The following is a 15546-nucleotide window of genomic DNA, read 5'->3' on the forward strand; positions in this document are numbered from 1 at the left end:
ATTCTACCTTACAGGAAATTAAGTCTTTTGTTAAACATGGGTGATCGGAACAGCCAATAGAATGCGAGCTCAATCTGATTGGCTGATTGGATCAGCCAATCGGATTGAACTTGATTCTGATTGGCTGATTCCATCAGCCAATCAGAAAATTCCTACCTTAATTCCGATTGGCTGATAGAATCCTATCAGCCAATCGGAATTCGAGGGACGCCATCTTGGATGACGTCCCTTAAAGGAACAGTCATTCGTCGTTCAGTCGTCGGGCCGGATGGATGTTCCGTGCTGGAGGTCTTCAGGATCCTGCCGCTTCGCTCCGGATGGATGCTGCTTGGATGAAGACTTCAATCGGATGGAAGATCCTCTTCTGCCCCGCTTGGATGAAGACTTTGACCGGATCATGGACCTCTTCAGCCCCCCGCTTGGGCTTGGATCAGGACATCGGAGGAGCTCTTCAGGACGGATCGGTGAACCTGGATGGTGAAGACAAGGTAGGAAGATCTTCAGGGGCTTAGTGTTAGGTTTATTTAAGGGGGGTTTGGGTTAGATTAGGGGTATGTGGGTGGTGGGTTGTAATGTTGGGGGGGGGTATTGTATGTTGTTTTTTACAGGCAAAAGAGCTGAAATTCTTGGGGCATGCCCCGCAAAGAGCCCTGTTCAGGGCTGGTAAGGTAAAAGAGCTTTTAACTTTTTTAATTTAGAATAGGGTCGGGAATTTTTTATTTTGGGGGGCTTTGTTATTTTATTAGGGGGCTTAGAGTAGGTGTAATTAGTTTAAATTTAGATGCGGCGTTCCTGGCAGCGTCTGCGGACTCAGCGAGTCAACCGGAAGTGACGCCAGTATCAGTATAGTCCTTCCATAGAGAGCCAACGGAGTGCCGTAGCAGTGGCGAAACCCAGCCACTATGTAGATATAGGAAAAAGAGAAGATGCAGGCACTGCTGTGGATAGCTTAAAAACAATAAGTCTTTATTTGAAGAGTCATTAAAAATTAAACAGCTACAACCGCTGTAAAGACATGAGAAAAGGTACAAAAAACGACAAAGGCAAGGCAGGGTAGAAAAATAGACAAAAAATTGTCTGACTAGTTTCGAGTGCGGACTGCACTCTTATTCATAGACATACAGAGAGAAGGCTAGGCCTGCCTTTTAAAGGGAAACTATTGTCTGAAAATTCAGCTGATGTCCATTACTATTGATTGGGACATAAACTTCAGTTAACCCCTCAAAGACAAGTCATGCCTAATCTCTGTGAGAAAGATTAAAAACAAAGAACGAAATTCTCAGTTTATTGTTGTTATTTTAAACAGTGTTACACTCAATATCAGACCGTGTTTTGATGGGTGAGGCATAAACCAAAAGTAATTGGCAATATATGTACAATCTATTAGGTGCCATTAACAAATTATTATTCTATTCCTGTAAAATACCAAGTTCATGGAAACTGAACCATAATTACATATGCCTTGTATCCTTGTCTGTTACAATAAGGCAAAATTGTTATTATACAGGATAGATAACAGTATTAGATAAATGTCCTATTTCAGTTTTCCAAGTTATAAGAAAATGTAAGACATAAACTTATAAATATACTAAACTAATGGTTACATAAATATTGAATACACAGTATCTAATAAGCAATGCCAGATAATAATCCTGTTATGGATTTTAGGGTTATAATTTGATATAAACAAGGAATATGTACTAGACTGGTGACGACACGTATGTTAAATGTACAACACATATATATCCTAAAAAGTTATAAACCAACTCTAAATACAGGATTATATATTTTGGGGTATGTTAAAAGAAAAAAGAAAGAAAACAGAAAAAAGAAAACAAGAGAATGACACTTGGTAAAGTATTAGATACTAGGAAAGTCTAAAAGCTTTTCTTAGTGTATTTTATATATTACTTTAACCTCTTAAGGACATATGACGGAATTTTTCCGTCATAAAACAATTGAGCAAACTAAAAGCTGTGTCCTTAAAGGGTTAATTATCAATGAAAAACACTGTTTAAAATAACAACAATAAACTGAGAATTTCGTTCTTTGTTTTTAATCTTTCTCACAGAGATTAGGCATATATGGCTTTGGTGTTGCTTTTTGGTAATGACTTGTCTTTGAGGGGTTAACTGAAGTTTATGTCCCAATCAATAGTAATGGACATCAGCTGAATTTTCAGACAATAGTTTCCCTTTAAAAGGCAGGCCTAGCCTTCTCTCTGTATGTCTATGAATAAGAGTGCAGTCCGCACTCGAAACTAGTCAGACAATTGTTTGTCTATTTTTCTACCCTGCCTTGCCTTTGTCGTTTTTTGTACCTTTTCTCATGTCTTTACAGCGGTTGTAGCTGTTTAATTTTTAATGACTCTTCAAATAAAGACTTATTGTTTTTAAGCTATCCACAGCAGTGCCTGCATCTTCTCTTTTTCCTGTAATTAGTTTAAAATTGTTGTAATATTTTTCTTATGTTTGTAAATATTTTTTTATTTTTTGTAACTTAGTTCTTTTTTATTTTTTGTACTTTAGCTAGTTTATGTAATTGTATTTATTTGTAGCAATTGTGTTTAATTAATTTATTGATAGTGTAGTGTTAGGTTAATTGTAGGTAATTGTAGGTAGTTTATTTAATTAATTTATTGATAGGGTAGTGTTAGGTTTAATTATATCTTAGGTTAGGATTTATTTTACAGGTAAATTTGTTATTATTTTAACTAGGTAACTATTTAATAGCTATTGTACCTGGTTAAAATAATTACCAAGTTGCCTGCAAAATAAATATAAATCCTAAAATAGCTATAATATAATTATAATTTATATTGTAGCTATATTAGGATTTATTTTACAGGTAAGTATTTAGCTTTAAATAGGAATAATTTATTTAATAAGAGTTAATTAATTTCGTTAGATTTAAATTATATTTAACTTAGGGGGGTGTTAGAGTTAGGGTTAGACTTAGCTTTAGGGGTTAATCCATTTATTATAGTAGCGGTGAGCTCCGCTCGTCAGATTAGGGGTTAATAATTGAAGTTAGGTGTCGGCGATGTTAGGGAGGGCAGATTAGGGGTTAATACTATTTATGATAGGGTTAGTGAGGCGGATTAGGGGTTAATAACTTTATTATAGTAGCGCTCAGGTCCGCTCGGCAGATTAGGGGTTAATAAGTGTAGGCAGGTGTCGGCGACGTTGTGGGGGGCAGATTAGGGGTTAATAAATATAATATAGGGGTCGGCGATGTTAGGGCAGCAGATTAGGGGTACATAGGGATAACGTAGGTTGCGGCGGTTTACGGAGCGGCAGATTAGGGGTTAAAAATAATATGCAGGGGTCAGCGATAGCGGGGGCGGCAGATTAGGGGTTAATAAGTGTAAGGTTAGGGGTGTTTAGACTCGGGGTACATGTTAGAGTGTTAGGTGCAGACGTAGGAAGTGTTTCCCCATAGGAAACAATGGGGCTGCGTTAGGAGCTGAACGCTGCTTTTTTGCCCCATTGTTTCCTATGGGGATATCGTGCACGAGCACGTTTTTGAGGCTGGCCGCGTCCGTAAGCAACTCTGGTATCGAGAGTTGCATTTGCGGTAAAAATGCTCTACGCTCCTTTTTTGGAGCCTAACGCAGCATTTGTTTGAACTCTCGATACCAGAGTTAAATTTATGGTGCGGCCAGAAAAAAGCCCGCGGAGCGTTAACAGCCCTTCTACCGCCGAACTCCAAATCTAGGCCACTGTGTATATATATATATATATATATATATATATATATATATATATATATATATATATATATATATACATACAGACTGTTATAGAGACTACCCCATTAAATTACTCAAAGGTATAGAACGAAACCGTTCCTCTGGTCTGACATACATAAAAGGAAACAAGGATTAAAAATACAGCCTCTATACAGTGGGACTCATAGAGACACTTCAGCATAAAGATCTCAGTGGGGACCGCTATATAGCCTGAGCTGTTTGAGAGAAAAATCTGTTTTACATGTTTTAACGCTTACCTCATCACGGATTGAGGGCACTACATGTGAGTGTAAAATTTGTCTTATTTGTAGATAATAAATTCTTTTTGTAAAAATATTACACTATGCAAGTCTCTTTTTTTCTTTCTATGACACCATATTTGAGAATTCCTACCATACAACCATACTCCTGGAGGATACAAAGAGAGGAGAACATATATCAAGGAATCTCTTATCCACGTCCACACGGGGTCTGAAAAGAACAGACATAAAGCAACAAGAGGATCCTGGGAAAACAGTCTGAACGGATTCTTTGGCACAAACATTACCTCATATGATTGAGGTTAACTCTGGTAAGAAGAAACCCACTATCTAACCACAGCATATGCACTTTACTGGGACTTATAATACCATACAGTATTGAATAAGAGATCTATTTTAACATTCTGTCTGTGCGCTAATTTATATTGATTTTCTCTTGTTTATTGTCATGTCTTAACAGTGTTATAGGTACACTGTATCAATTGTAAGCAGCACGATTAGAAATATAAGTATTTATAGATATTTATCTGACCAAGGGATTTATAGCACAACCATTAAGCGAAATTGAGGTCTTGTAGCGCTGGTAACCCATCTTTATTTATAAACTTATTTTAGTACTGGCAGACTTTCTGCCAGTACTTAAAGGGACAGTTTACTCAAAAATGTTCTCCCCTTTAATTTGTTCCCAATGATCCACTTTACCTGCTGGAGTGTATTAAATTGTTTACAAGTAGCTCCTTTACCCTTATATTGGCATTTGAAATTGTTGATTTAGCATGTGGTATCCCCACCTATTCTGAAAGTTTGTGGCCACGCGTACCAGCTATAGATAAGCTTTGTAAACACAGCCAGCAGAAGAAATTACACTCCCAGTGCGATATAGCAGAGATAAGGTAATAAAATGCTGATTTTCCATTGTTCTCTCAAAGTACTGGTGATTGTTTTAAGGACAGATATAAGATAAAGAAGCAGGTATATTTGCACAATGTGATACAGTAATGAGATCGGATTATACCTACAAGCTCAACCCATTTTATTAGGTTGTGGCTTCAAAACACAAATTCAGAGCTTTAATATACACAAATAAGCCTTAAAAAGCTAATTTTCATACATTTTTTACTCTGCAGTTGGTAAAAAAAAGCAATTGTAAACACATTAAGGGAAAAACTATTTTACAGTATACTGTCCCTTTAAGATGGCGGGGGCAATTGTGGGGTGGGGGAGGGAAGAGAGCTGTTTGGGAAGGATCAGGGGATGTGATGTGTCAGGTGGGAGGCTGATCTCTACACTAAAGCTAAAATTAACTCTGCAAGCTCCCTACAAACTACCTAATTAATCCCTTCACTGCTGGGCATAATACAAGTGTGATGCACAGCAGTATTTAGTGGCCTTCTAATTACCAAAAAGCAACGCCAAAGCCATATATGTCTGCTATTTCTGAACAAAGGGGATCCCAGAGAAGCATTTACAACCATTTGTGCCATAATTGCACAAGCTGTTTGTAAATAATTTCAGTGAGAAACCTAAAGTTTGTGAAAAAGTGAACGATTTTTTTTAATTCGATCGCATTTGGCGGTGAAATGGTGGCATGAAATATATCAAAATGGGCCTAGATCAAATACTTTGGGTTGTCTACTACACTACACTAAAGCTAAAATTAACCCTACAAGCTCCCTAATTAACCCCTGCACTGCTGGGCATAATACACGTGTGGTGCGCAGCGGAATTTAGCGGCCTTCTAATTACCAAAAAGCAACACCAAAGCCATATATGTCTGCTATTTCTGAACAAAGGGGATCCCAGAGAAGCATTTACAACCATTTATGCCATACTTGCACAAGTTGTTTGTAAATAATTTAATTGAGAAACCTAAAATTGTGAAAAATGTTACGTTTCTTTTTATTTGATCGCATATGGCGGTGAAATGGTGGCATGAAATATACCAAGATGGGCCTAGATCAATTCTTGGGGTTGTCTACTACACTAAAGCTAAAATTAACCCTAGAAGCTCCCTACAGTCTTCCTAAGTAACCCCTTCACTGCTGGGCATAATACACGTGTGATGCGCAGTGGCATTTAGTGGCCTTCTAATTAACAAAAAGCAACGCCAAAGCCATATATGTCTGCTATTAATGAACAAAGGGGATCCCAGAGAAGCATTTACAACCATTTATGCCATAATTGGACAAGTTGTTTGTAAATAATTTCAGTGAGAAACCTAAATTTTTGAAAAAGTGAACGATTTTTTTTATTTGATCGCATTTGGCGGTAAAAATGGTGGCATGAAATATACCAAAATGGGCCGAGATCAATACTTTTGGTTGTCTTCTAAAAACAAAATATATACATGTCAAGGGATATTCAGGGATTCCTGAAAGATATCAGTGTCCCAATGTAACTAGCGCTAATTTTGAAAAAAAGGTGGTTTGGAAATAGCAAAGTGCTACTTGTATTTATGGCCCTATAACTTGCAAAAAAAGCAAAGAACATGTAAACATTGGGTATTTCTAAACTCAGGACAAAATGTAGAAACTATTTAACATGGGTGTTTTTGGTGGTTGTAGATGTGTAAAAGATTTTGGGGGTCAAAGTTAGAAAAAGTGTGTTTTTTTCCATTTTTTCATCATATTTTATAAAAATATTTTAGTAAGTTACAAGATATGATGAAAATAATGGTATCTTTAGAAAGTCCATTTAATGGCGAGAAAAACAGTATGTGTGGGTACAGTAAATGAGTAAGAAGAAAATTACAGCTAAACACAAACACCGCAGAAATCTAAAAATAGCCTTGGTCCCAAACGGACAGAAAATGGAAAAGTGCTGTGGTCATTAAGGGGTTAAACTCCCCAATGCTAATAACACACACAGATCAGTAGTATTACCCTCTTGGCTACCAGATATTAAATGCCATTTATTTCTATTCAAGTGGACAGTGTTAATTAGTTTATGTATTTGCTCTTCCTTTTGCTAAATGTGTCTTTTTTTTTTTACCGTCCTTGTGTTTTTTTACCACTTTTCCTGTAATTTATCTTGTTGTTGGAGAACATTACAAACAAACAAGGTGATAGTGGCTATTTGTGAATGTAATATCATCCAGTATATTAATTTAATACAAGACTGTAGAAAAAAACATGTGATTACAATGTGGTTTATGTTTTTTTTTAGAGCTTCAAAATGTACAGCTTTTCAAAGATGGCAACTGCAAGAAGTATCACTGCATGCACAGTTATGGCGAATGTGCACTTTTGTGTGAAAGTTTATTTTACCCTTTTGTTGAACAGCACTGTACAGAAAAACAATATACAGAGAGAGGATCAAATGAATTTATATAATTCTGCAAAAATTGTTTATTCATCTGAAAATCATTGACAACAAAGTAAACATTGGTCATTTCAGAATGAGCATTAAAGGGACACTCAAGTCAAAATTAAACTTTCATGATTCAGATAGAACATGCAATTTTAAACAACTTTCCAGTTTACTTGCATTAACAAAATGTGCACAGTCTTTTATATTTACACTTTTTGAGTCACCAGCTCCTACTGAGCATGTGCAAGATTCACAGAAAATACATGTATGCATTTGTGATTGGCTGATGGCTGTCACATGATACAGGAGGAGTGGAAATAGACATACCTTAGAAATTGGTCAGTAAAATCTACTATTGTATTGTCTTTTTATCATGCATTTGTCGATTATGCAAATATACCGTCCTTTAATTATACCTTATCTAGATATCAGCCCAATAAAAAAATAAGGGAAAAAAACGTTCTCTCTCTTCCTTCCCACATCTCACCTGACCTTTAAAGTCGTCAATCCCCGGGCCAACCTTCTAACATTTATCAAGTAACTTACTTACTATAAATAAGAGTTACACACAACTTTGGTATAAAAATTGGCCGCAGCCATTTTATTAATAACATAAGTTAAATATTAGATAATAAAACATTTTCAAACATTTAAACAGAACATACCTGATGTTCATAAATAACATTCCACATCAAAACATACTGTCAATTCCCCACAGCGGTGCTAGTTCCCAAACCCATAAAAAACAAGATGGCCGTTATTCAAAAACTGGACTCAACTATATCCCCGTTGAGTCCGTACCAAGCACACCTCCACTTTAATAGGGAACCCCTTGTCCCTATAAAACCAGTTGCCCGCTCACCCCATGGAGAGGCAACTACTTAAAATCCTCCAAATCACTTGGCCATATTGCTTAACATATTTGTCTGGGAACTAGCACCCCCGCCTTGCTGCGACGAACACAAAACAAGGAAGGGACACCACAGATTCAGGGAGGGAAGGAGGGAGGGAGCACTTTCCACAGAAGTTTGCTTATTAATCTGATGACAGATTCTCCCGCTTTTTTGCTTAAAAGCGTTTTAGCGCGTGCTAAGCCCGCCCCATTACAGACTCCCAACCAATCACACACTAGGCCTATTCCTCCAACGGTCAAGGCCCCTTCCCGTTACTTCGAACTCCCAGGGGCTCCCTGACCTTTAAAGTCATCAATCCCCGGCCCAACCTTCTAACATTTATCAAGTAACTTACTTATTATAAATAAGAGTTACACACAACTTTGGTATAAAAATTGGCCGCAGCCATTTTATTAATAACATAAGTTAAATATTAGATAATAAAACATTTTCAAACATTTAAACAGAACATACCTGATGTTCATAAATAACATTCCACATCAAAACATACTGTCAATTCCCCACAGCGGTGCTAGTTCCCAAACCCACAAAAAACAAGATGGCCGTTATTCAAAAACTGGACTCAACTATATCCCCATTGAGTCCGTACCAAGCACACCTCCACTTTAATAGGGAACCCCTTGTCCCTAAAAAAACAGTTGCCCGCTCACCCCATGGAGAGGCAACTACTTAAAATCCTCCAAATCACTTGGCCATATTGCTTAACATATTTGTCTGGGAACTAGCACCCCCGCCACCGACTGGACTGACCGAACAGCCCAGTCCCGCCAAACCCTAAATTTTGCCCAACGCTTCTTTTATGTCAAAAAGAAATAGCTGCAGCCCAAATTGATTAAAGTGCACACCATCTTTTAGATAGAATTCCTCAGCCCCTTCCACTTCAAAATCTGGGTGAAAAACAACACCCCCCCCACAACCTTCTTACGAAAGAGCTAATTATTTTATTAACCTTTTTACAGCTCTTTTCCAGCTTATCATAATCCCACGCTGATCTCCAAACCAGTCGAGGAGTAATCTGTGACCAGACTATTTTTATTCCAGGATAAAGATCTTTAATATTGCCCAAATCCCTTTTTATTCTTCTTACTAATTCCTTCTGAGGAATCATACCCAAATCAATCCCCCCCAAATGCAACACCAAAACATCCGGGTGATGAAAAATCTTGCTGTAATCGACAAACACTGGAAACAGAAGTTCCCAGCACATACTCCTAATCCCAAACCATTTGACCTCCCATTGACCAACTGGACACCCAAGCTGCAGGCCGCCCATTTTCTTACTGGCCTCAGCATTGGCCCAATATATAAATGAATGCCCCATCACCCATACGATCCTCACACCTGAAATACAAGAAATAAAAGAAAAACATTCAGGATGATGTCTGCTCAAGCATTCCCACACATTCACCCCATTCTATTTTTTTTTTTATACCCTCAAATCAGGTCTAACATAAGATTTATAATGACTTGAACCCCATCTACCAATCTTTTTGACTATATCTTCCTTGAGACCTAGCATAGAAGCTTCAGTAGCAGCTCCTATACGGAATGAATGGGACCCAAACTCTAATGGATTAAAACCCAATAAAACAATTGATCCCTTCAAGATGGCTCTAAATTGATACTGAGACAAAAAGGAACCATCTGAGTGAATCAACAACGGGCCATCCTGCGAAGGCCGTATAAACCCATAATGCATCATTACCTGACAAGGACATATCGCTGAACCACTAGGGAACAGCACTATATTCTTGCCCTTTCCGTAAATGTCTGTTTTACTACTCCTCAGTAAAATTTCAACCCTGTTCTTATCCCATATTACATCTTCTTTTTGTAAACCCCCAGAAACTTTCCTGCTAGGGCTTACCAATTCAGATAACCTAAAAGCCCCAAAAAAGGCCAATACAAAGGCCGTTCTAAACAATGTTAATTCAAATGCTGATGAGCATATATCAGCCAACACTACCCAAATTTTTTCCAGCAAAGTAAATGTAATAGGCCTTCTCTTGTCTCTACTCTTCGCCTTCTTCTTCAAACCTTTAAGAACCTGACGCACCCAAAAAACCTTTGTAATGTCAGACAGACCTAATAAACGGAACCTAAAATCTAAGGCAGACAATCTTTTCTCCATATTAGATGCTAACAAACCCAAGGCTCCCCAATGCCACATCCATTCCAATAAGCAACCTGTGACATCATCAGACCCCTCCTTGAGTTCAGCCTGACCTAACCACATTTCCCATTCCCTCCAGACTGATACATAAGACGCCCAAGTACCTGGAGCCAAAGATTTCTTAATTAACTCAGCCAATCCTCCACCCCAAGCTTCCATAGTTGGTCCGGGAACTTTGCTCCGACTACATCCGCCTGAGGAGCCAGCTCCCGAAAACGACACCACTGTGAACGAGATAAAGCATCTGCTATCAAATTAAACTTACCAGGGATATGTTTTGCCCTGACAAAAACATTCATGCTTAAACATTTCAAGACCAGTACTCTCAATAAACGCAAAACTGGCAATGATGACGCAGATAATGAGTTGATAGCAGAGACAACACCCATATTATCCGTGTGGAACAATATGGATTTATTAACCAAATCATACTCCCACACAAACAAAGCTACCAGAATCGGAAATAATTCAAGGAAGACTAGATTCCGAGTTAAACCCAACCCCACCCATTCTTGGGGCCACACCTCCGCACACCAATGACCCTGAAAATAAGCCCCGAAACCAACGCCACCAGCTGCATCTGTTATCAAATCCAAATCAACATTAGAGATCCTAGCTTCCATAAAGATTGCAGCTCCATTAAAATTTTTAAGGAACTCCAACCAAACTTTCAAATCATCTTTGTGGCCTTTTTTAACCCTTACAAAATGATGAGGCTTATAAACACCAGACGTAGCCAATGACATTCTTCTAGAAAAAAACTCTACCAATGGGAATGATTCTGCAAGCAAAATTCAATTTTCCCAGCAGAGATTGCATTTCCAGCAGAGTCACCTTACTGACCCCCAGAAAATGCTGAATCATTTTTGACAAATCCACAATCTTTTCCAAAGGCAACCTACATTCCATTTTTTCAGAATCAATTGTAATACCCAAAAAATTAAGGGCCGTAACTGGACCCTCAGACTTTTCCATTGCAATAGGAACCCCAAATTCAGATGCCATTAAATAAAAACAATCCCTTAACTTCAAACAAACGTCCGATTCAGGAGGACCAACAAAAAGAAAGTCATCCAGATAATGAACGATAGAAGAGAATCCTGACTTAAATTTAACTACCCATTCTAAAAAAGAACTAAAACACTCAAACAATGAACAAGAAATAGAACAACCCATCGGGAGGCAAAGGTCAATGTAGAAAAAGCCATCAAAACAGCAACCCAATAGATAATGGGAAGAAGGATGAACCGGAAGCAACCGAAAGGCTGCCTCAATATCCACCTTAGCCAGTAAAGCCTCCCTAACCAAATTAACTGCCATGTCAAATGATGTATAAGACACAGACGATAATTCCTCCGGAATGTCATCATTCACTGACCCACCCTTTGGAAAAGATAAGTGGTGAATAAGTCGAAATTTACCAGGTTCCTTCTTAGGGACCACTCCCAAGGGAGAAATACGCAAATGGGGGATAGGAGAAACTTTAAAAGGACCTGCCATTCGGCCCAGCGAAACCTCCTTCACAAGCTTACTCCTAACCACATCTGGCCATTCCCTGGCTGACTTAAGGTTACCTCTGTAGTGAACAACTCCCCCTGATGATGGAATTTTAAAACCAAACTCAAAACCATGAAGCAATAACAAAGCTTTTTCACCAAAGCCCTTCTGTTTAGCGTAAAGTACGAGCCACAGCTCCATCCCACTTAACCTCACCGGCGTTAATCCCTTTTTCAGACAGCTCCTGGGTTCCTCCCAATTTGTTCTTTTTGAAACACTTGGTGGAAGAGTGGGAACCCCCACACACTGAGCACTCATGTCTGAATTTACAAGCTGATCCCCATTTGCAAATCTTCTCATTGAAAGCAAAACAGAAACCTTTTTTGACTGTTGCCGATGACCCACTTTGAAGTGACCCGCCGGCACCCCCACGAAAAGGCTGCGAAGACCTTAACGGGGTCATCACTTTTAGCCAAAGGCCCATATCACGGTCATCCCACTTCATCTCAGGCTTAACCGACAAACGTTGTCTAAATTGTTCATCTTAAACCCACCAAGCCATACCCCCATATGTTCTCTGAGCAGCGGCTACTTCATCTAAGTAACAAAAAAGTGCCGCGCCTTGGTCAGGGAACTTACCAGCAAATACACTGGCGTAAATAACAAAAGCTTGAAACCAATTAGTAAATGTTTTAGGTAACTTTCTGTATCGTTTTTTCCTTTCCTCCTCTTCCTTCTTAAACGCATCCTTCTTTGAGTCTTCAGGTATCTCAAAAGACTGGTCAAGAGGGAGGAGAGAAAATAATTCAATAAACTCTCTCTTACATATCTTTTCCCTTAACTCGAACGTCAAGTGCATACCCAAAGGCCCAATAGAACACAAGCAAGACCTGGCCAAAGCCGTGTCAGCAATTTTAAGTTCAGGACCCCCAGACCCTTTATTATCAACATTAGACACTTTTGCCTGGGGCAAACCAACCGCTTGAGATTGGATTTCTGACCCTACATCTTTTGCTCCCTCACCAGAACTCCCTAATGACCCATTTTGAGGTGCAGATCCAGGAGGAACCCACGAATTGGCGACTCCCCCTGAAACTTTAGCACCTTCTAACTTGGCTAACAAGTCCCTTAAACCCACTACAACAGTTATTGATAAAGGATCAACATTCACACCAACTTTTCCAACCCCCACATTCAAATCCACAGCCCCAGATCCCTCATTACCTGTCCTAAGATCCTGAGCCGCCGCAGACTGATCCCCTTGAGATGCAGCCGTAACCTTCTCCCTATTCTGGAACCCAGGAGTCCTAGGTTCCGTATTAGCCATCAATTGTTGACTTCTTTCAGCCTGCAAAACAGAAACATGTGACAAACCCCCTGAAGGTGCCCAAACACCAATGCCCCTACTAGCCGTAGACATACCCAACCTACTATCCACTAAAACCCCCCTACCCCTCTTAGCAGACGTAACCTCAAACCCTTCCCCCCTTAAGTCCCCATACCTCTTGCGTTGTCTACCTCTACCTTGTATTCTCCCATTCCCAGACCTGTTTGGACGTTGAACAGAATTAACCGAGCTATTAAATGTATTGTTATGACTCCGTCCCACCATCCCCTGATGACCAAAATTAAAATTGTTGGCCGTACTCACCCCTGCTTCTTCTCCCCTTGCATTAGAACGTCCCGCCCCCGGAACGCCTTCCTCCATATCAAGCCTGATATTATCCATCCAGGATTCCTGAAGGCCATAAGCTTCCCCACTCAGGCCGTCATTTCCCACCACCAAGAAACCCGGAGAATTCACAGGCCGTGACCCAATCTCATTCCCTTCTAAAAGAAAAACATTATTAGAAACAGGTAAATTTTCAACCGCATCAACATTCCTACCCCTCAAATTTCTTAACTCACCCCTTAAAACTAAATCACCCGATGCCCTGACTGCAGGTCTAAACTGGTGAAGGGGGCTAACCACACTGGGAGAAGGAGGAATAAAATCCTCCTCAGAAGAATCTAAATATAAGGCTAATTCCCCAACACCATTATCAACCTCTGTATCATGCTGACTCTCATTAACTTCAACCCCTTCCACTCTCTCATCTAACACCCGATAAGCCTGTTCCTCAAAAGTGCTACTAGGCCTTAAAACCTGGGCCGTTTTCGAAACATTATGTACCTGCGCCTCAACCGCCTGTGACAAAACGGTCGGGCCTGACACAAAGGTTTGTTTTGTATGTGATACTGGCAGCTAACTGTAAAGTAAAATAATTTATCTGTGTGTATTGCTTACACAAAGAAATTAATCCATTACAGTATGTTCATTAACAGCAGCCAACTGTGGTAAATCACAAAATATGTCGAATCATGGTTGCACCCTTGACAGTTGGCATTTTGTACTTCTAGCAAATCTCTATAGACAATGTATTGTCATAAGCAGGGGATAAAAACATCTCTAAACCAACATTTCTTCTACAAACATTTAATTTTATTGTTTTATAAATAACATGCAGCATATACAAGCATTACTTCATGCAGAATCATTATTATACTACATTAGGGAAAATAAAATCACATTGATACATCATCTACATTAAACCAAATATTTAATTGTATTGATTTATTTATTGTTTTATACATAACAGGCAGCACATGCAAGCATTACTTCATAGCAGCTTCATTATTATCTTCCATTTGGGAAAATAAAATCACATTGATACATCATCTCCATTAAAAAAAAGTAAGCAACATGAGCAATAAGCATACATACACACGGAGAAAATGTGTTGATAAATCTGCAGATGTATCCCTTTCTTATACTCATTATTTCTCAAGTTTATCGTTTGCCAGCATTACAGCTCTGGGTGACCGCATAAATTCTCCCAGGGACAAGCAAACAATAAAATGTTGAAACATAATATTGGTAATTATTTATTAATATAAGTAACTGTTATTTTTACATCAAACATGCTCCATGTTGCAAGATTTTCACAGTTTGGCAGTTCCCCAATGTTACTACCGCAGCTCTTTCTATATGTGGAACAAGGGACTCTCTAGCCATGCCCCAGTCCTACAATTGGCACACACAACACTGTCAAGGTCACACCCTTACCACATCTACAGGCCATTCAGGGTTTTGCCTATGGTATGATTACTGCTACTACTGCAAGCATATGAGGAACTATCAATGTGCTGGTTTATGTTTGATAAACACGGTGATGCAGTTTCCTCACTTTATTTTATTAGTATAAATTTAGTGTCTAGTAGATTAAATATTCACCATTTTGCTAATCCATATGATATTATCTATAGAGTACATTTACCAATAGTGTATTTTCTTTTGTAGTAAGATTTCATTTAACTATTTTATTTTTTTGCTGGAAAGAGACAATTTCAGCACTGCCCCTCATTAATTATTTTTAAACCGGGTACACAAAGGGTTAAGAAATTGCAATTTGTCAATGTGCTCGCTAGAAGGTCAGAGTTTTTTTTAACAAATTCAGATTTGTTTTCGATTCTAAGTAATTGGCTTTACTTTTAGCTGAGATACAGTTTATTAGCACTTGCACGTTTATGACTTTAACCACGCTGTCTAACATGTTAGGGAGATGCCATTTTCTTACTGTGCAAGTAATATAGAGAGGGCCA

The 15546-nt window shown here is 38.8% G+C and overlaps 1 protein-coding gene across 1 annotated transcript in view; it reads right to left on the reverse strand.

Moving 5' to 3' along the window:
• The window catches only part of LOC128639028 (uncharacterized), a 46998-nt gene extending 31972 nt beyond the window's left edge, over positions 1-15026 (reverse strand). Inside the window, exons 1-3 of the mRNA XM_053691168.1 lie at positions 15011-15026; positions 13556-14112; positions 12928-13252 (exon numbers count right to left, since the gene is read on the reverse strand). Of these exons, the coding sequence (XP_053547143.1) occupies positions 12928-13252; positions 13556-14112; positions 15011-15026 (898 nt within the window). The remainder of the gene's footprint in view (positions 1-12927; positions 13253-13555; positions 14113-15010) is intronic.
• Positions 15027-15546: the final 520 nt, after the last annotated feature.

Source organism: Bombina bombina, chromosome 8 (genome assembly GCF_027579735.1).
Source record: "Bombina bombina isolate aBomBom1 chromosome 8, aBomBom1.pri, whole genome shotgun sequence".
Taxonomy (NCBI): Eukaryota; Metazoa; Chordata; class Amphibia; order Anura; family Bombinatoridae; genus Bombina; species Bombina bombina.